General features: G+C 40.6%; 1 protein-coding gene and 1 non-coding gene across 2 annotated transcripts in view; one reads left to right on the plus strand and one right to left on the minus strand.

Moving 5' to 3' along the window:
* Positions 1 to 22157, plus strand: part of KLB (klotho beta) — a 33829-nt gene extending 11672 nt beyond the window's left edge. The window contains exons 2-5 of the mRNA XM_004010055.6: positions 7786 to 8296; positions 10511 to 10779; positions 16937 to 18080; positions 19035 to 22157. Of these exons, the coding sequence (XP_004010104.4) occupies positions 7786 to 8296; positions 10511 to 10779; positions 16937 to 18080; positions 19035 to 19423 (2313 nt within the window). The 3' untranslated portion in view covers positions 19424 to 22157. The remainder of the gene's footprint in view (positions 1 to 7785; positions 8297 to 10510; positions 10780 to 16936; positions 18081 to 19034) is intronic.
* On the minus strand, positions 21551 to 21622 carry TRNAR-GCG (transfer RNA arginine (anticodon GCG)). The gene has a single exon. It is a non-coding gene; the product is annotated as a tRNA-Arg (tRNA).
* Positions 22158 to 22568: the final 411 nt, after the last annotated feature.

Below are 22568 nucleotides of genomic sequence, written 5' to 3' on the forward strand. Positions count from 1 at the left end.
ATGTTGGGCAAGTTACTTATTTCTCGTGCTTCAGCATCTTTTCTGTAACAAAGAGTTTTAAAGAATTAGACCGAATGATCTCTAAAGTCCATCTTCTACCTCTAATTAGCAGGTAAGAACACAAAACTTGGAGCAATACAGCCTCAGCTTAACTTAACTTATGAACAAACCACCTAACCTCTCTTCCCTTGCTCTCTTATAAAATGGGAATAATAATAGTACCTACCTCTCGAGATTTAAATGAGGACTGTAATGAGATAGGACATGGAAAGTAGTTAGAATAGTGTTTAGTATCTTTATTGACTGAACCACAAATGTCTGTTATTCAGTCACAAAGTTGTGTCCACTCTTTGCAACTCCATGGACTGCAGCACGCCAGGCTTCCCTGTCCTTCACTATCTCACAGAGTTTGGTCAAACTCATGTCCATTGAGTCAATAATGTCATCCAACCATCTCATCCTCTATCGCCCTCTTCTCCTCCTGCCCTCAATCTTTCCCAGCATCAGAGTCTTCCAATGATTTGGCTCTTCTCATCAGGTGGCCAGAGTATTGGAGCTTCAGTATCAGTCCTTCCAATGAATATTTGGGATTGATTTCCTTTAGGATTGACTGGTTTGATCTCCTTGCTGTCCCCTGGACTCTCAAGCGCCTTCTCCAGCACTACCAAAAGCATCAGTTCTTTAGTGCTCAGCCTTCTTTATGGTCCAACTCTCATATCCATACATGACTACTGGAAAAACCATAGCTTTGACTAGACGGACCTTTGTTAGCAAAGTGATGTAGGAAAACTATGGCAAACCTAGACAGTGTATTGAAAAGCTCAGTATGTTTAGCACTAGATACAAGTTTATTTTTACTACTGTTTATATTATAAATTTTATGCTTCTGCAATTTAAACACTTTTCTATTTTATCATGAAAGTCACTCACCTTTAAGGAACTATTTAATTAAGACTTGTGCAAAGATGATGCTGTGCTAAGTGCTATGCAACCAAAGCACCCCTGCCCTTTCAGTCTAACATTGACAATGGTGTACAGATCACCATCTTCAGTCAAGACAGTCAAGTGTAAAAATGGTTCCTAAGGGATTCATTTAGCCTCTGACAGCAGTGAGAACAATATCCAATGTCAACATTGCCAGTTCTAGGAAAGAGGGGAATTACACATAAATGTCACATGCTGTACTAGGCACTTGGACAACAACATGGTTTTCTGAAAATCCCAAATTTGCTGGTAGGTCCTCCATGAACTTTCTACATGATCCTAAATTTCAGACCCGTATATAGATATTTTATTCTTAACAGGCAAGAGTGAGACCCTCTTTCTAAGACTATTTAGTTCTTTTAATAACCAAGTGCAGCAGAAAGAAAATGTAATTTTAAAACAGTCTGTCGTAGTTCATGTCAAATGGCCTTTCCCCACGATTCAAAATTTAGAACTGGTGGGACATAGAGAAAACTGGATAGTTTAGTATAGTGTTCAGAGAGGCCTGGGTTCACGTCCTGGCTCCATCACTATTCAGTCTCTTTAACTTCAGTTTCTTCTCTAAAATGGGAAAAATAAAAGCTGCTCTGCAGAGGTTGTATTATCAACAACGTATCTCAGGTCACCAGCAAACTAGCTGATCCATAGTGGGCATTCAGTCAACAAGTATTCTATGCCAGGCTCTCCCCTGAGCATCTGTTTGTAAAACTGTGAACAAAATAGATACAGTTAAGAACCCTGTAGGCCAAGAGTGGATCTACGTTGCCTGGGCCTGAAATTTACATAAAGGAGAAAAAAAGCAAAACAAAGTCATAAACACAAGTGTTGGTACAAAAGTAAACATCTATTTAGAATGAGAAAAATATTACAACAAATTACTGTAGTAATTGTAGTCTTAGAGATTCAGATTCCTTATTTTCTGAGGTCTCTTCAAGGAATTTATCAGAAATACTTAATTAGAAACGTTTCCAATTACTGTCTGGCTCCCCACCCCACCCAGGACATCTCATGGGGACTCAGGCCAGTGAGGAGCCCTGAAGTTTCAGGTTCCTTAGGTTTCCAGCCAGTCTGCCTTTGTGGCAAGCCCCAAAGTGGTAGGTCTTCTTTTTACTTTCGTAATAATTACATTATTTGTAATTTTCAGAGTGGTTTCTATATTGACTATCTTTAACTTTTTATTTCTAAATTCTGAGGAAAGGCTTCAAGTCTCCAACCCAGGCCATTTTGGCTTCAGTTATACTTGGAGATACAGTCTTTTTGCCTGAACATATTACTAACAGGATCACTATTGTCAATTTAATAATAACAGAAAACTTAAAATGTCATTCCACCTTCTGCAAAGTTGGCATGCATATATTCTCCTTGAGCAAGTAATCTGAACTTCAATAAGGTACCAATTTACTGATATTGATTTCTTCTAAGTGCCCGCCTAATATCTGGAGAAACCTACAGATGCTTCACTTAATAGATTATTGCCTTTATTCTAAACCTTTTCTTCTTTGTGTTGCTTAGATTCTGGCTCAGGCATTAGTTTAATCTAGTAATATTATAATTGAAATTAGAATTCTATGACAATAATAGGACCTTTTTTTGCAGGAACAAATATATTAGTTTTTACATGACTTCTATGGGGAAATCCTGACACTATGCAAATTGATAACAATCAATGATTTGTAAGAATAAGTTGAAGATATCATGATTGAAAAGAAAATAGGAGGAAAATAATGAATTTTAACATGATCTGTGTTACTCCAACCATACAAAACATGAATTCAAACCATTAGAAATAAAATGGGTAAATATCTTCTTTATGAAAAGTAATAACTTTTGTTAATATTTAAATTCTCTCCTAAGAATAATGAGCGTAAGATATTGTTTCCAAGAGAGTTTCAAGATTGTCCAAAAAATAATAAGAAAATAACAATCACATAATATATTTTTTTCACATAATATATTTCAAAGAAATAATAGTCATATAATCTTTTTAGCAATGAACTATAAAGTTGACACATCTTAAGCACCCAATAAATAATGCGGAGTGAATGAATATTAAATAATTTAGAAGAGCAGGATTGTAACTAATAGAAAACTTGATACTTAATATAAAGAAGTGCTGGGTAAAAATTAAAAAAAATTTTTTTAAATGCTAGGTAAATGAAAAAATGAATCAAACGGAAATTAATTCTAGCCCAAATGGACAATGAATAAACTCAGTCAGCAGCAACAAAAATAAATGAGGGCAAAACTGTAGGCCAGGAGCCTTGAGAGTTCAGGGAGCGCCATCTGCGAACACTAGTATGCCCATACAACTTCCCAAAGCTGTTCTCCACAGCAAGTTAATTAATTTTCAGCTTCCTCCTTTAAAGTACTTTAAATTTAGGTTTCTGTGGTTTTCATAGGTCTTTAAGTATATTACCTGTTCCATCTTCACAGTAATTCTCTGGAATGTCTATTTTTAGCTTAGTATGATGAAGGAGGGACCTGACTGCCTCTAGGAGGGAAATTACTTACACAAGACCTTAAAGTTGGTTAGTAGCAGGGCCAGTGCCAAAGCCTAGGCGTCCTGCTCTCAAGATCCAGGTCCTGCCCCCCGTGGTACCACGTAGGTGAGCAGCACTTATATAGCATTCCTGACTGCCAGTTATCCCCCTAAAGAGCAATCAATGATTCCAAGTAGATGGTTGAAAAACAGCCACACGGAAGGACAAAATGTATGCAAAGCAATTTGGAAATATGTAAAGGCATTTCAAAAAACAGATAGCTCATTCCTGGGTTTTTATTTTTTAAAAAAAAGGAAATAATTCAAACAAATTAAAAGCTATATGACCAAAGAGAGTCATTACATTATTTATGGCAGAAAGGAAGGAGGAAAGGGTGTGACGGAGGGAAGAAGGAACGGAGAGAAAAGAGAGGGAGGAGGAAAGGAGACAGGAAAGGAAAGACAAGCTAATTTTTATCAAAAGAGGGAGATGACTAAGGAAATCATATTTCATCCAACTCATACTGTTAAGGTTATTATGAAAACTAAAAATAACATGGAAAATGTTAGAGTGACTTTAGCTGAGAAATATATTTTGAAAAGCTGGGAGGGAAACAGAAATATGGAAACAATGTGCTCTGTGGAGTTTTAAAGTAAATTTGCTTTAATGGTGCTAATACTTTATTAAATAGCTTTAACAATAAACAAGTTTAAAGTTCACATGCAAATATTTCAGCCAAAATGTGACTAAAACTGTGCACAGATTTGAAAATTTAATTTTTGACCAATGATTGGGCATTCCTTAAATACAGATACGTGTGATGTACCAGGTTTCTTCAATACATGCCATCCAAAGCACTGCCTTGCATTTGTGTCCTTTCCATCATCCTGACCCTAACCCCTTCTTCATCTTTGTTTCTAAAGTTGTCCAGCTATCTTATTTGCTTCCTATCATGCGTCTGGACTTCCAGTGGCATCAGAGAACTTCTATGTTAGATTAGAGGAGGGAGCAGAATGAGATATTGGGCCCCTGGCTGTCTCTGCCTGCTATCTGCCTCAAAAAGAAAAAGCAGACTTCTCCTTTAAGCTACTGAATCTAAAGAACAAAGGTTGAAGCTCCCTTAAATCAATCATTCCAAAGGTAGATGGCCTTGTACAAGAAAGAGGGTAACCTTGGAAAATCACAGAATGACGGTTGTGCAAGGTTGCAGGGCCCAGGTTGCACTCCCCCCACCAACTGTGGTCCAGTTTCCCCAGCAGACCTCCTTTCTGAGCGTTGAACCAAAGCACGCGCATAGATATTCCAGTGTCATTGAGAGTTATGTCAAACTCACTCTTTTGGAGCGATACTTTTTACCTGGTTACTTGGCAAACAGGATCAAGTTATAACTATAAATACTGCACAAAGAACCTCCCCCACATTCTCCACATGAGAATGGAGAGGCTCTCTTCAGCCCAGAGCAAAGATAACCCTAGATACCTTGATAGCCTCTGCAAATAGCAGCAAAGGTGAAAGAGACACTGTGAAACACCAAGGTCACCTTGGGGCATAACAAAATGTGAATACAGCATGTGTATCTAGATATATGGAGAGATCTATTTTTCCAGAAAACTTGCTTGGAAAACTACTGCAAAGATACATGTCTGTTTTATCACAACTTACATCATCTTTCGTTTAATCACTGAAATATGCAGTAGAATATTTATTTCAAAGAAAATTCTCCCTTGTTTTTTCCTATTAGAGCTGATTAATTGCTGTTGGGACTGGTTTAATACATTATACAAATTTCAACTCACTTTCCCTTTAGTGTCTGATGACATCATATTTGCCAGGCGGCTAGTTTATGGCTCAGAATCTTACATGTGTTTAATGCTTTTCAGTTTACATATCAGAGGTGCACACCCACCCACAGGAGGCGTACTACTGATCACTGGGGCTTTTATGGATGAAAGCACTGAGGCTACCAAGGGATTAAGTGATGGATTAGAATAAGCAAAGAATGCCTCCCTTTGAATTCTAGCAATGCACAACTGCTTTTGTTTCAAATCAGGAAAAATGCAGTTAAGACCCGCTGTGATTCCAGCCCCAGAAAAGTCTGGAGCAGCTGAGACCACTTCAGATAGAGTCTGTCCCAGGCAGTACTGAAAGTCCTTCCAGAAACTGCAACCTCAGGTTGGAGGCAGGGGAGGAGGTTACAGCCTGAAAACTTTTGTGAGAAGAATATTCTTTAAGGATCTTTAGGAACATTGGGATGCTTGCTCAGTGCTCCCAGAATCTTCCAATGAAAACTGAGTAAGAACAGGTAGATAGAGGTAATAGCTGGAGGCATCTCCTTCTTCAGAAAATCTTTCATGAAATTGCTTAATTTAGCTCTTCTTGCATAAAGCAAGGAGACATCAGTTTTGAAATCCTCACCCCTTACATTTATGTTTCTCTCTCCCCACCCTAACAAGATTTTATGGAGCATTTTTAATGTCCACAGGATCTATTAGGATTGAATCGTTGTTCATATTTTATTATTTTTGACCTACAAAAAGGCACTTCTGGATAATTCAACCCAGTATAATAAAACATCTCCAGTGAGCAAAAGGAAAAAAAAAAAAAAAAGCAAAGGAACAGATTGAAAGCTGACTTTGTGGGTTAGAAGCAGTAAGGGTTTGTGCTCTTGTTCTAGAAGCACCCAAATAGAGGAGAAATTGGCAGATTTAGGAAGAGACAAGAAGAGGCAAGCAAGTCAGGTGCTGAGAAGAGGAAAGGAGAATAGACTACATAAGGATGTACGATAGACTACATAACGCACATTAAATGTGCATTAATTTTTTTAAAACACCATCCTTGTAGAGAGGGGAACAAAAAGAAGCAAATGTAGAAAAATATGGGAAGCCTATTGAAAATGTGTTCATTTCCCCAGGAAGTTCTGGCTTCCCAGGACAGGAAAGAGACCTTGGGCATTAATCTGCCTGTGTGTGTGCTTAGTCGCTTCAGTTGTGTCCGACCCTTTGCAATCCCATGGACTATAGCCCACCAGTCTCCTCTGTGCATGGAGTTCTCCAGGCAAGAATACTGGAATGGGTGCCATGCCCTCTTCTAGGGGATCTTCCTAGGGATCGAACCCAGATATCCCACATTGCAGGTGGATTCTTTACTGTTTCAACCACCACGGAAGCCTTTAACTGGCCTAGAGCCGCTAATTGGAATCCTTAACCTTTGGTTCTCCTTCTGACACACCTCATGGTTCTTTACTGGCTTAATTTACTGTTTTATTTTATGTGGTGCTATATATTTCTCTTTCACACATTTTAGTCTTATTTTCCCATTGAGATCATTGGCTTCTGAGAGCAGGTTCCTGTGCTATTTATTTCAGCTTCTCAAGGCAAGGCAAGACAGGCATTCATTGAGTCAGCCCTCAGTAAGTACCTATTAAATAGATTAGAGACAAATCATGAGGCTCTGTTTTAAGTGAGCTCAACTGGAAATGTAAACTCTAGGGGGACCAATAATAACATCCATCTTTAGGCAGTAGCTCCTGGATGCTCTATTCTATGCTACGTAATCAATATATACATTAGCCCTGCATCTGAAAACAAGTTTACAAAGGGGATTATTATTTGTAACTTCATTTTACAGCTGAAGATACTAAGAGATTTCAGAAAGTTTAAGTGACTTGTCAAAGGCCACTGTAGCTTGTACTTCAACTTGAAGCCCAAGTGTGCTGACCCCAAATCCTATACTATTTCCACTGGTTTTCTGTTTTGTACCATGCCTGCCACCCTTTTGTAATAACAGTAATAATAGCTAAGGCTCATATAGAGGTTACTCTGTGCCAGGTACTCTCCTAAAGTACATTAATTCATTCAAATCTTACAATAAGAGGTGAGCTCTGTTATTATCCATTTACAGAATTTAAAGGCTGTGTTATCCTGCATTTCTAACTTAGTGCCAAAAGATTCTGTAGAAGAGTGAAAGATCACTGCTCCAAGTCTTTTTATGTAGAGGGGAAAAAACCCTGTAATCTACATAGTATCTCACCTGCATGCAGCCCCAAGAAGGCCTGGAAGGGAGACAGAGAGAGAAAAAGTAAGATGGAGCTTGGACAAGGGCTCTCTGCCTGCCCCTCGGTGATCTTACAGGGGAGCCTTTAAGTTGGAAGCGCGGAGGAAGTGAACAGAGTGCAGACTCCGTAGTTATCAGAGTTCTCTGGCAGCTTTCCCCTCCATCACCCAGCAATTCATTAATTTATCCATGAAAATACCTTCTACCAGCCAAGTCACAACCTTGTGAGTAACAGCAATAAAGATTAACAATATTTTCTTATTACTAGGCTCATTCGAAAGTTTGGCATAACTACAACAGAAATTTCCGCCCACATCAGAAGGGTCAGCTGTCAATCACATTGGGATCCCATTGGATTGAACCAAACAGATCAGAAAATACAATGGATATACTCAAGTGCCAGCAATCCATGGTTTCCGTGCTCGGGTGGTTTGCCAACCCTATCCACAGGGATGGCGACTATCCAGAAGTGATGAGAAAGCAGTTGCTCTCCATTCTACCTCGTTTCTCTGAAGCAGAGAAGAATGAGGTGAGGGGCACAGCTGACTTCTTTGCCTTTTCCTTTGGACCCAACAATTTCAAGCCCCCCAACACTATGGCTAAACTGGGACAAAACGTGTCACTCAATTTAAGAGATGTGCTAAACTGGATTAAACTGGAATATGGCAATCCCCGAATCTTGATTACTGAGAATGGCTGGTTCATGGACAGTCACGTAAAAACAGAGGATACCACAGCCATCTACATGATGAAGAACTTCCTCAACCAGGTTCTTCAAGGTTGGTCGTACATTAGCTCAATTAAAAAAAAACTGTTTTGAATACTTTTGCTATAGGATATTTAAGGTCACCTTTGACTAGGTTGCTGGTATTGTTGGACTTTTCTATTGTGCAGTGATGACAGAATTTTATGTTACTCTCATGTCCCCTTTTTTTTCAGTTTCATGTCCTTTATAAATGAGTTTGAAAGCAGAATAATTTTAGGTTGTAGATACATCCTAATTTTCAACAAGGTGCTGCTTCATTCCTTCAAAAAGAACATAATACTAAAGGAAAATGAAAAGAAAGTGTTAGTCGCTCAGTTGTGTCCAACTCTGTGCAACCCCATGGTCTGTAACCCACCAGGCTCCTCTGTCCATGGAATTCTCCAGGAAAGAGTACTGGAGTGGGTTGCCATTCCCTTCTCCAGGGGATCTTCCTGACCAAGGGATTGAACCTGGATCTCTTGTATTGCAGGCAGATTTTTTACCATGTGAGCCACCAGTGCTAAAGGAGACATGTCCAAAGTTCAACAGTTTTAAGATGCTGAAAGCTTTTCTTGATTGTGGTCCTTTTACTCTATTACATGACTCGATGATGAAAAGTCTGAATACCGGGAATGAGCCGTGAATGGCTAAGCTGAACAATTTCTATTGTTCCTGGATATTTCTCTAAGCCCTGCTCATCCTCTCATTCCTTTTCCATTACTCAGGGAGTGACATCTGCAGGTGGCTGATTGAAATAATGGAGCTTTCTTTGGAAAAAAAAAAAAAAAAGAAAGAAATAATGGAGCAGAAGACGAGCTTTGATTATGATGGTTCTGTCCCCTACAGAGTTGGGCTCCATTTCTCTCCCATATAAAGGAATTCTCGGTGGCTCTTTCTACAACTCTATAGCTCTCTTTAGAAGTCACAAGCTTGAAGGGAATGTCCTGGGGATTCAGTGGTTTGGACTTCGTGCTTTCACTGCCAAAGCATGGATTCGATCCCTGGTCAGGGAATTAAGATCATGGCAAACTGCATGGAGTGGCCAAAACAAAAGTCACAAACTTTGAGAAAAAAATCCCCGGTTCTGTAGAGAGTGTTCAGGGAAGGTCCCCAGGGAGAGCAAGACACTAGTGTTCTAACCTGCAGGAGGATCGCATGGAACAGAGCTGTGCCAGGCCCAGCCCCAGGGCTCGTGCACATGGGGGCCTCCAGAGCAGAGAACTCTGCCCATAGCGCCTGGGCAGAGGTGGTATCACTCCCTAGGCATTACCATTCCTCCTTTCACAGGGCCCTATGACACTAAAGCACAAGACCCAGGGCCTGTTGAAACATTTATCTCATTAGAATCTCTTGACATCAATTCTCCCTTTTAGGAAAAGAAATTCTGTGATAAAACCCCCAAAGTGCAGAAAGGAGACATTTCCGTGAGAAAATGAAAGCTTTTAAGAACAAAGGTTCATGTTTTGATTGAACCATTGTTGTTTTTATTGCATATTTAATTTTTATCTAATTCCTAAATGTTGTTAAATTTAGAGCTAGAAAATTTCTGAAAGCTCATCTTTTTCAATCCTCTGTTTTTACTAATGAGAAAACTGAGGTCGAGAAACCTGCCCAAGAGCCCCGCCCAGGAGCACAATAGAGCAAGCCCTCTCCCCTCTTGCCCCTGGGCCCAGTCATTCTTGTTCTCTTACATCACTGTGCTTCTGTCTCCTCCTTAAATCTGCATTCACATATGTTCATTCTCAAAGCTGATGTCTCAGTCCCTGAGGATTGTTTCATAAAAGACAGTTTGTCCAAAAATGGGAAACCACCCAAGCTTGAAATGAGAAACTCTTGGTCAAAGCTGGCATCTGCATTGGTCCCAAAGGGTTCTGGAAATTACCATGCACTCTGACACAGATTTGCACACTAAGTTAAGTCTCATGAATATTTTATTTTTATTTTATGTATTTATTTTTTGGCCACGTGGTGCCCCACGCGGGATCTTAGTTCCCTGACAAGGAATATTTTAAACTGTGTTGTTCACTTGGGAAGACCATTCTAGTTGAAAATAACTGCCCGTTTTCAAATATAAAAATAAAATTCAAAAAAATAAATAAAATAAAATTCCTAGTTGATATAATGGGCCTGAAAATTAGGCAAAAGGTTGGTTTCACAATATGCTGCCCCTGGCATGTCATTTGTGAAGCCCTAAACATGAACCAGAGTGTTTAGGCCTCTGAACATCTGCTTTTGTCTTTCTGTACAGCAATCAAGTTTGATGAAATACAAGTGTTTGGTTACACAGCCTGGTCCCTCCTGGATGGCTTTGAATGGCAGGATGCTTACACCACTCGCCGAGGATTATTTTATGTGGATTTTAATAGTAAACAAAAAGAAAGAAAGCCCAAGTCTTCAGCACATTACTATAAACAGATCATTCAAGAAAATGGTTTCACTGTGAAAGAGTCCACACCAGATGTGCAGGGTCAGTTTCCCTGTGATTTCTCCTGGGGTGTCACTGAATCTGTCCTTAAGGTAAGTGGCTACTTTCAAACTAACTATGCATGCATGCTAAGTCACGAAGTTGTGTCTGACCCTTTGCTCCCCTATGGACTGTAGTCCACCACGCTCTGTCCATGCAATTTTCCAGGCAAGAATACTGCAGTGGGTTGCCATGCCCTCCTCCAGGGGTTCTTCCCTGATCCAGGGATCAAACATGCATCTCTTTTGTCTCCTGTATTGGCAGGCAAGCTGTTTACCACTAGCGCCACCTAGGAAGCTCCACAAATTTAACTATCAGTTCAGTTCAGTCGCTCAGTCGTGTCCGACTCTTTGCGACCCCATGAAATGCAGCACGCCAGGCCTCCCTGTCCATCACCAACTCCAAATAATACACAGTATTCCCTTTCATTTTACTCAATGACATCTAAGAAACAGCTGTCAGATAATATCAAATACCATGATTACTTGGGGGTTATAAGGGACATTGGGGAAAGAACAGAGAGGAAGGGAAGAATTCATGCTTACTGAGAGCTTTTCATACTGCCCTCAAGTTGCATATAGTCTAGAGAGATCTTCCAGTCATTTTTGTGACAGCCATTTGTCAGTAGTATCAAAATTACAGGAAACAAATTTTACAGTTTTTTTCTTTTAATTTGTTGGCTGCACCATGTAGCATGTAGAATCTGTTTCCGGACCAAGGATTGAACCCACACCCTCGGCAATGAAAGCATGGAGTCTTAGCCACTGGACCACCAGGGAATTCCCTAGATTTTTGTTTTGCCAGAAGCAAATTACTAGTGGCCCTTCATTTAAGTGATTTATGATAAATTTGGGTCATTTGCCTTATGAGGTCTTTATACCCCAATGGGGCCTCCTGACTTGCCTCATTCTTCACCTTCCTCAAATGTAACTCAAATGTCAACCTCTCAATAAGGCTTCCCTCTACTCTAAACAGCATAACTTCATCACTATCACTGCTTATTCTCCCTTCCTGCTTTATTTTCTTATATAGCATTCATCACATCTACCATACTATGTTTTACACATTTTCCTTTTTTCTCCAGCTTTATCGAGATATAATTGACATACAACATCGTGTAAGTTTGAGGTGTACAATGTGTTGATTTGATACATTTTTCATTGCAAAAACATTGCCACTATGGCATTAGCTATCACTTCCATACCATCACAGGCAAGAAAATTTAAGATCTTTTTTTTATGGTAAGAAAATTTAAGATCTTCTTAGCAACTTTCAAGTATACAATACAATATTATTAGCTATAGTCACCATCCTGTATAATAGACCCCCAGAACATGTTCATCTTATAACTGGAAGTTTGTACCCTTCAATCAGTATCTCATTTTCCTCACTGCTATCCTCTGGTAACCGCTTTACACATTTTCCTTACTGATCACCTGTTTCTCCTACTAGAATGCAAACTTTCTCTGCGAGACGGTGGAGAGGTTTGAGGCTTTACTGCCTGCTAGATGCCTTACTAGAGCAGTTTCAGATACACAGTAAGTGCTCAGTGCGTAGTGTATGAAAAAGGTCAACTTTTAGACCCAGGTGAGCCTATACCAAATCTTTCATTTTATAGCTAAGGAAGGTAAGGCCTGTCAATTAATACTAGAAAGTGACTTGCCTAAGGTAACAAATAGTGGCACAACTGTAGCAAGCTATTTTCAAGTTCTCAGATGCACGATGCTCTTTCTGAAATAATTTTTCTGAAACTATTTTTGAAGCTCCTACTATGTTCCAAGCACTTAACTTCTGAATGTATGTGCATTCAGTATACTTAATCACAAAACGTTCATATTATAGGCAAAGAAATCGAAGCTTAGAAAGGTTACATAACTTGTCCAACCTACCCTGATTTGTCTGTCTCTGACCATTATGCTATGAGACCTCATAGTACTTGTATTCTAGAAGCTTATGGAAAAACAAGATGTGCAAGGGATACAACTAGACAAAAGGGCCGAAACCGTGAGTTATGAATCTCAACCCCTATCAGTATTTAAACAAAACTTTAGGAAAGGCCCAGGAGTGATAAAAGGAAGAAAGATATAGGGAGTGATATAAACACAGTGACTCACCTTCAGTTTGTGACCCCCGGAGAGGCACGTACTTACCCAGTATGTCTCTCCTCTTCCACATGGCACAGGCATCTTTTCCCTACCACTTCAAGTAGGTTTATGTTTTGCAAAGTCTAGAACCAGCAACAACAGGCCCCAGGAGAGACAGGAGTTCCAGTTTGTACATAACCCAACCTGCAAGTTCCTGCTTCATGTGAACACCCATCTGCTCTCCAGTAACTGACACTATGACTGTCAGTCCGCTCTGAGGACCAAGAGCTGATCACTTGGTCAGGGGAAAGCAATGCTGTGATCAATCAGACCTGGGCTTCTTGCTCACACCTGGAGCCCACTGAGGAGTCAGCTTCACTTGCACTTAAGGAATGAGGATAAATGCTTTACCAAGAAAAATTTGGATGCTTTTTGAAAACTCAGCCAAAGGTTGTATGAATAGATGATGGGCAGGCAAGAGTAGATGGGCTCTATAGGAAGACTACAAAATGAAAATAACATTTAAAAAATACTACTATGCCTTCCCCAGCATCTGGGCCTTATGTGTATCTTTAGCTTCTTTAATTGAGAGAAATCCCCCTAATCTCATGGTATTGATAGTTTTGAAGAGTTCAGGCCAGTTGCTTTGTAGAATGTGGGACTTTTTCTTTTTTTAATTTTTATCATATTTGTTACAATATTGCTTCTGCTTTATGTTTTTTTTTTTTTTTTTTTGACCAGGAGGCATGTGGGATCTTAGCTCCTCAACCCACACCTCCTGCGTTGGAAGGTGAAATCTTAACCACTGAGCCACCAGGGACATCCCAGTTGCTTGTAAAATGTCTACAAGCATGGATTTCTGTTTCTTTATTAGATTCAGTTAAGTGTTTCTAGAAATAATACTACATAGATGCTGTTGTGTATTTTCCAATACATCATATTCAGTTCAGTTTAGTTGCTCAGTCATGTCCGACTCTGCAACTCCATGAATTGCAGCACGCCAGGCCTCCCTGTCCATCTCCACCTCCTGGAGTCCACCCAAACCCATGTCCATTGAGTCAGTGATGCCATCCAACCATCTCATCCTCTGTCGTCCCCTTCTCCTGCCCTCAATCTTTCCCAGCATCAGGGTCTTTTCAAATGATTCAGCTCTTCGCATCAGGTGGCCAAAGTATTGGTGTTGCAGCTTCAAAATCAGTCCTACCAATGAACACCCGGGACTGATTTCCTTTAGAATGGACTAGCTGGATCTCCTCGCAGTCCAAGGGACTCTCAAGAGTCTTCTCCAACAGCACAGTTCAAAAGCATCAATTCTTGGGCGCTCAGCTTTCTTTATAGTCCAACTCTCACATCCATACATGACCACTGGAAAAACCATAGCCTTGACTAGACGGACCTTTGTTGACAAAGTAATGTCTCTGGTTTTTAATATGCTATCTAGGTTGGTTATAACGTTCCTTCCAAGGAGTAAGCGTCTTTTAATTTCATGGCTGCAATCACCATCTGCAGTTATTCTGGAGTCCAGAAAATTAAAGTCTGACACTGTTTCCACTGTTTCCCCATCTATTTGCCATGAAATGATGGGACTAGATGCCATGATCTTAGTTTTCTGAATGTTGAGCTTTAAGCCAACTTTTCCACTCTCCTCTTTCACTTTCATCAAGAGGCTCTTTAGTTCTTCTTCACTTTCTGCCATAAGGGTGGTGTCATCTGCATATCTGAGGCTATTGATATTTCTCCCGGCAATCTTGATTCCAGCTTGTGCTTCTTCCAGCCCATAGGAGGCACATAAAGTCAGTTTCTTTCATTACTGGAGACACTAGTTGAAGTAGCAGTCACCAGATTTCTTGATGTGGCATTTGCTAGATCTCTTAACTGAAAGGTCCTTTTCCATTTGTAATTAAGAATTAATCTGATGGTGATATTTTAAGACTGTATAAATATCCTATTTCTCAACAGCATTCAACCAATGCTCTTAACATTGATTTATGAACCTTGCCTGAATTAGTTTTTACTTTGTAGATTGCAAAATGGCTAATTTCTAATTAGATTATTTCTTCTGTATTTATTAAGTGAATTAAACACATTGTTTAATGAGTGAATTAACTCAGTTATAATTCATTGTTGTCACTGATTCACTGGAACTTTTGATGCTCAAATTATCTCAAATTTGGCATATGGGACTCTTTCAAGCTGTTTTTATGTCTTTTTGACATTTCCTTTCCAGTTTTTAAGTATGTTCTTATTTTTCTGGTGCAATATTCACCAGGATCCCCTCATTCCTTTCCTGAACCAGACCTGAAAACAGCCATTTTTCCAAGGAGTCCAGGATCCTATTAGTGGAAGAAAGAACTTTAGAACCAAGCTCTGGGAGCTGGGGCTGAGGTCAGAGTGCAATACTTTAACTATTTCTCTTAGCAGATTAATCACACAGTTGCTAAGACTAATGCTTTCTGGAGATTTTAAAAAGTAAAACAGATTTTCATTTCATTGTACCTTACCTTACTGTAAGATTGCCCTTTGTAAATAAATACCCTTTCAATACCATGATGCTCTGAGGTTTCAAAACACTGAAACTGGCTATCTAGGCTAAGGATTTTACTCAAATAATTATATACAGATTTAGCTTCATGCTCACATGATCAATGTTCTCTCCGTTTAATGTTCTAGATAGCTAGTTGGCAGATGGCAAGTGGGCAATGATATGATTTTATAATTAGACTATGAAAGATGACACATGAGAAAACAATTAGAGGGAAAATATTTACCAAAGGCTAATTACCATTGATTTCCAGGTGCAGTTAAATTCAGTCATGGGAAGAAAAAGCACATTAAAACAAGAACAGAACTTTCACTTTTTCTTATTAATCTTGAACTTGTTTTTCTTAAGCCCTTTTCTGTTTTAATTTAGACTCAAGGGCCTAACAGGCGATAATTGCAGGGAGAACTAAACCCAAGTCATAAGTACCTTATGTTTGTAGAGTGCTTTAGAGTTGACAGAGCAATTGCCCAGAGTCACAGACTTCTCACAGTACACCTGTGAGGTGGGTGAGATTGCTCTGTCACTAAACAGAGTTGTCAAGCCTGGCTTTTAAAGGGACAGAACCAGAGCAGGAGTCCAGGGCTCTCTGCTTAGTGGAGGGGCAGAGAATGGATTCAAGAGATTCTAGGGATTATTTTAGGGTTCTCTTCTTTCACACTTCATTACCTTATATAAGGAGCGTGTTTAGAATCCTCCCTTTGGAGGAATAAATGCTGTGTTCTCACAGGCACATGGGAAGGGGAGAACTGAATGATGGACGTGTGACATCACTTGGATTTTTCAACTGGAATGTGTTAGCCGCATTAAGCAAACACAAGGGGTCATTTCCTGATCCTTCCCACTGGCCTATTTTAGGAACTGTGGCTGGGGTCCACCAGCCCCCTCTAACCCCGAATGCTAATCTCAGTGAAATCCTCCACAACTGGAATGCTAATTTGCCTTTAATTTGTGACAGGTTTGGAAGGTCCATCTTTTGTGGTTCCTTTTAACTGAGAACCAAGCCAATTTCCTGATGCATTTGAACAGAATTACATGAGAACCGCCCCCACACACACCCCCACTCCCAACCCCATATTACCTGGTTTTTAGGACCCAGGAACTGGAAAACATCCTGTTTTCTGAAAGACAAATTGTTTTGCAAGCCAAGCCCTAGGTGTGGTTCTTTCTCTACATTTTCCTGTCTCCCTGGTAAATTTCAAGGGCCTGGAGGGAGGATAATCCATCAGGCCTTTTTTGCTGACATCCACAGGAAAAAAGCAGGAAGACATAGGTTGTTCTGAAGGACATGTGCATCATTTATTTTCTCTATTGCGAGAGGCAAAATAAGATCAGGCTCTTCCTTTCTGGTCTGAAGGTCTGAAGTGGCTCAGATAGTAAAGAATCCGAATGCAATAGAGGAGACCCAGGTTCCATTCCTGGGTCAGAAAGAGCCCCTGGAGGAGGAAATAGCAACTCACTTCCAGCCCTGGGGGCTACAGTCCATGGGGTTGCAAAAGAGTTGGACATGACTGAGTGACTAACACACACTTCTCTTAGAGGATGCATGCTAAGATTCTGCCTGCCTGTATGTGCTTGCTTTCACAGCCTGAGGCGGTGGCTTCCTCCCCACAGTTCAGCGATCCTCATCTGTATGTGTGGAATGTGACGGGCAACAGACTGTTGCATCGAGTGGAAGGAGTGAGGCTGAAAACAAGGCCAGCTCAATGCACGGATTTTGTCAGCATCAAAAGACAGCTTGAGATGTTAGCAAGAATGAAAGTGACCCACTATCGGTTTGCTCTGGACTGGCCCTCAATCCTTCCCACTGGCAACCTGTCCATGGCTAACAGACAGGCTTTGAGGTACTACAGGTGTGTGGTCAGCGAGGGGCTGAAGCTCAACATCTCCTCAATGGTCACGCTGTACTATCCGACCCACACCCACCTAGGCCTCCCTGGGCCTCTGCTGCACAGCGGAGGGTGGCTGAACCGGTCCACGGCCGAGGCCTTCCAGGACTACGCCGACCTGTGCTTCCGGGAGCTGGGGGACCTGGTGAAGCTCTGGATCACTATCAACGAGCCTAACCGACTGAGTGACATCTACGAGCAGTCTAGTAACGACACCTACTGGGCAGCCCACCACCTGCTGATTGCCCACGCCCTGGCCTGGCACCTCTACGACCGGCAGTACAGGCCTGTGCAGCGCGGGGCCCTGTCGCTGTCTCTGCACTCGGATTGGGCCGAGCCCGCCAATCCCTACGCGGACTCGCACTGGAAGGCGGCCGAACGCTTCCTCCAGTTCCAAATCGCCTGGTTTGCAGAACCCCTTTTCAAGACGGGGGACTACCCACTGGCCATGAGAGAGTACGTCGCCTTCAAGAATAGGCAAGGGCTCGCACGCTCCACGCTGCCTCAGTTTACTGAGGAGGAGAGGAGGCTGGTCAAGGGCACTGCGGACTTCTACGCCCTGAACCACTTCACCACCAGGTTCGTGATGCACGAGCGCCAGAACGGCAGCACCTACGACACAGACAGGGACATCCAGTTTCTGCAGGACATCACCTGCCTGAGCTCCCCCACCCGCCTGGCCGTGATGCCCTGGGGAGAGCGCAGGGTGCTGAAGTGGATCCGGAGGAACTATGGAGACATGGATGTTTACATCACGGCCAGTGGCATCGATGACCAGTCTCTGGAAAATGATGAGCTCCGAAAATACTACTTAGAGAAATACATTCAGGAGGCTTTGAAAGGTGAGGTTCGAGGGCCATTTCCCTTGAAATATATGACATTCCCAGGTAATATGAACCAAAGAATGAGGGGGAACAGGCTCATTAATGATAGTCTATTATGGGCTTAGAAAAAGGCCGTCGTAAAAACTTGTAGCTTACTCTCAGGGATAGGAAGGTTCTAGGTTTTAAACAGGTTAACAAGATCCAACCCACACCAAAAGAATTGCTGCTCTTTTGTGAACAACACTCTAAAGGAGCAAGAATTGATATAGGGAGAATTGCACTGGTCTGGGTAAGGATAATGGTGGACTGGGTCAAGTTAATTAAGAGTGGTGAAAGTGAAGTCGCTCAGTCGAGTCCGACTCTTTGCGGACCCCATGGACTGTAGCCTACGAGGTTCCTCCATCCATGGAATTTTCCAGGCAAGAGTCCTGGAGTGAGATGCCATTTCCTTCTCCAATTAAGAGTGGAGATAGTGAGAAGTGGATAGGTTCTGGATGTGTTTTGAAGGTAGTCAACAGGATTGGATGTGTGTATGAGAGTAGTCAAAGATGATTCCAACAGAGGAGGTGCTGTAAGTTTGTTGACAGAAGGTATAAAAGAATTGAGTAGGCGAGCCAGAGTGAGTGGCTGGGGAAACTAAGTGCAGTTATTGGGCCGTTATCTCACGTCTGAGCTCCGGAATCAAGGTAAATAAGCAAAATTTTTCTGTTAACACTGTGAACAAGTTGACAGTTAAGTCCTTTGACCTTTATGGCTACAGTTCTTAAGTCTGAGTTTCCTGCGGGTGTTTTGGTATGATTATAGATATGTTTTAATTCAATCTTTAAAAATTTGATAAAAGAATGTCAAAAAACCTTTAATGAAAATGTTTTATGAGCATGAGTTTTAGACTGTTTTCAATGAAAACTAAATTCTCAAGGATATCTAATAGTTCACATGTGATTAATAATGTTTATTTTTGGTATTTTTCAGCATACCTGATTGATAAAATCAAAATCAAAGGCTATTATGTATTCAAACTGACTGAAGAAAAATCTAGACCCAGATTTGGATTCTTCACACCCGATTTCAAAGCTAAATCCTCAATCCAGTTTTACAACAAACTGATCAGCAACAATGGCTTCCTTTCTGAGAACAGTAGTCCTAGATGCAGTCAGGCTCAAAGAAACACAGAATGTATTGTCTGCTTACTTCTTGTGCAGAAGAAACCGCTGATATTCTTTGGATGTTGTTTCTTCTCCACTCTGGTTCTACTGTTATCAATTACTATTTTTCATAAGCGAAAGAGAAGAAAAATTTGGAAAGCAAAGAACTCACAGCACATACCGTTAAAGAAAGGTCACAAAAGAGTTTTTAGCTAAGCTGATCTTATTTCTGTCTGCAGGATGGAAAAGTTTAAAAATTCACTCCAGTTCCATATACTGGTAACTTACAGAAGATACACCTATATCGTAGAAAAAGGACAACTTGAGAATTTAGTGATAGCCAAGGTAATGACAATCTTGGTCTCCATTGTATGGTTCAAATTTTCCCTTAAAAGGTGTTGACATCAGTGAATTCAGTTCTTGGATCTAAGGTAAAGGTTTCCCTCGACAGTAAGCCTATGAAGATTATCTGATATGTTGTCTCATGGTGTTTGATGAGCTGTTTCCTATCATTATTCTCTAGTTTTCCTCTATTCATACCAGTAGCTACTTATGATAAAAGAAATTGTTTTGAAAGTACAACTCTGTTAAGATTCCACATGGAGATTGTCAGTGATAAAATTCTGTCACTTTTTAGGTGCTTTCCCCTTTGGTCAGGGTGGTTCTCAAATGGAAAAAAATAGGGTTAAGTATCATTTGTCTATAGCCAATTATAAACTCTGAAGCACATCAATCCCTCAGCTTTTGTCAACAGAAATTAAAATTGAGCATTTATAAAACATCTCATTTTATGAGCTCTTTTATCAGATGACTTTTTAAAAAGTAACATTTAATTTCTAGTAACTCATGTAAACATCAGAGGACAAAGATTAAATTCAACTAGATCCAACTGCCTGTGAAGACAGAGGTCATTCAACCTCACAGTACAGCAACTTCCTTCAAATTGGTATTATTCCTCACCTGAATCTTAGGTGACAGATGCAGCAAACATTCTAAGATATGATTTTTTTATATTATCGTTATCAAGTTACCATTTATCCCATGAGACTTGTTCTCGACCCTGAAGTCCTTCACTGATCTAACACAAGCACATATGGACCTCTCAAGGTGTAGAAGGCACCTCCCAACTGTGGACACAATTCAGAGTACTGGTGGCCTGAGTAAACTATTCTTACATTGCAACCTTTGAAGCTAGGATTAAGTAAATTCTTAAAACAGAATTTGCAGTTTGACTTTTTTGAATTCTGTTCTTAACATTCACTCACTGTATTCTAAATGTTGGAAGAAAACCTGAATCTAAACCCATTTATACCCATTCTTTCCTTAGGTGAGTCAATATTTAACTATTGTCTACTCCTCTGGAAGTCTGACTTCCAGAGTCAAAGGAAAGCTTACTTCCTGCATAACTGAGATACTAATTGATAACAGCATTAAGTTTCAAAGATAAAAATAACACAATTGGTCAATTCAAACAAATGCAAAAGTGGTTAAGACATCAATATTCTTTCTGGCTGGCCAATTCAGATAGTAAAATTTTAGATGCTTTTGTCTCCTTGTTCCAACTGCATCCTTCCTCCAACCTTAGCAGCTTTTGTTTTCCAAGGATTTTTTATATTTCTCTGAGAACCACTGGAGAAGGGGACAGCTACCCACTCCAGTATTCTGGCCTGGAGACCTACAGTCCAAAGGGTCACAAATATCGGACACGACTGAGCAACTTTCATCTGATTATCAGGCTTGAGGCTATACATGATTATAGTAACTAGTTTTTTAATCCTAGAGTATCAGTTGAGCAACTCATCAACATCCAAGGTTTTGAAAAAGAAATCCATAGTCAGTCCTAAAAACAGACTTGGAATTAAGATGTTTGCTTTCCTGTCCTGTTTTGATTATCTTGTATTGTTTGTAAGTCTTTACATTTAGTGCTTAATGTATCTTTTAAACTTGTCACCTTGCCACAAAGTGAAAACTGTTAGTCACTCTTTGCAACTCTATGGTCCATCCATGGGGTTCTCCAGGCAAGAATACTAGTGGGTTGCCCTTCCCTTCTCTCCAGGGGATCTCACGGAGTCTCCTGCATTGCAGATGCTTTACCATCTGAGCCACCAGGGAAGAGAAGGTATCAATAGTAAAGTCCCTAATTCAATGCTGTCCTTTTTTGCCACCTGGGAATTTTACTAGTCTTTAAGCCATCATCATACATGAGTCCCTGAAAACTGAAGTCACTCAGTCGAGTCCGACTCTTTGCGATCCCATGGACTGTAGCCTACCAGGCTCCTCAGTCCATGGAATTTTCCAGGCAAGAGTACTGGAGTGGGTTGCCATTTCCTTCTCCAGGGGATCGTCCCAACCCAGGGATCGAACCCGGGTCTCCTGCACCGCAGGCAGACGCTTTACCATCTGAGCCACCAGGGAAGCTCCATGAGTCCCTAGGTACATATTTTAATCTAGCTCATTCTCAGTTATACCTTTCAGGTTTTTCTTAAATTCATTTTAAAATAATAAATGGGGATTGTCCTGATGGACCAGTGGTTAAGATTCCATGCCCCAAAGCAGGGGGTCTGGGTTCAATCCCTGGTCAGGGAACTAGAACCCACATACCACATCTAAAGAGCCTTTGCCACAACACAGATCCTGCATTACCAAATACATGTTTATTTAATTAAAAAATAAAACCATAAAGAGTCAGGAACTGTTGGCAGCTTTTGACAGATCTTTTACCTTTCAAAACTTGAACATCTTAAAATGTAGTTTACTTTGTATATTATTGCATTCTCCACGTTCAGTTTAACAACCCTTTCACCACTAAGTCTGATATATATGGAAGTATCGCAATTACGGTGTTTAAAGAGCCTCTGGAAATTGAGGTCAGTAAATTATGACTGGATGTTTTAATTCTCAATGTAATTCATTCCAAATAAACTGGGTTATGCTGATTATTTATATTCAACTTAAGGACTGTGGAATGTGAATGGTGTTTTAACTGGGTTCTGCCAACACCCCCTCCCTCCATCCGCCGAAACTGTGTGCCAAATGGGCAATTTACTCCCAAGTATGTTTTCTCATTAGAAAATGTAGACTGATACACCTCAAAACTGAGGATGCACTTACATGCTCATCTGTGGTAACAGAAAACACGGACAGCTTCCCTGGGGAGAAGCTGCTACACGTTCCTTTACCACATCTAAGTTATTAAATTGAAGTAACTCCTCAGCTACAACCAGACTGCCAACAGTTACCCTTTAAAGTCTCCACGCTTCACTTCTGGTGTTACATACTCCCATTGCTGCTACCACTGCCTATATACCGACACTCTGCAATAACACCTTTATCCCTCTGCAACACTGCCACTTGGAAATTT

This window comes from Ovis aries, chromosome 6 (genome assembly GCF_016772045.2).
Source record: "Ovis aries strain OAR_USU_Benz2616 breed Rambouillet chromosome 6, ARS-UI_Ramb_v3.0, whole genome shotgun sequence".
In the NCBI taxonomy this organism is placed as follows: domain Eukaryota; kingdom Metazoa; phylum Chordata; class Mammalia; order Artiodactyla; family Bovidae; genus Ovis; species Ovis aries.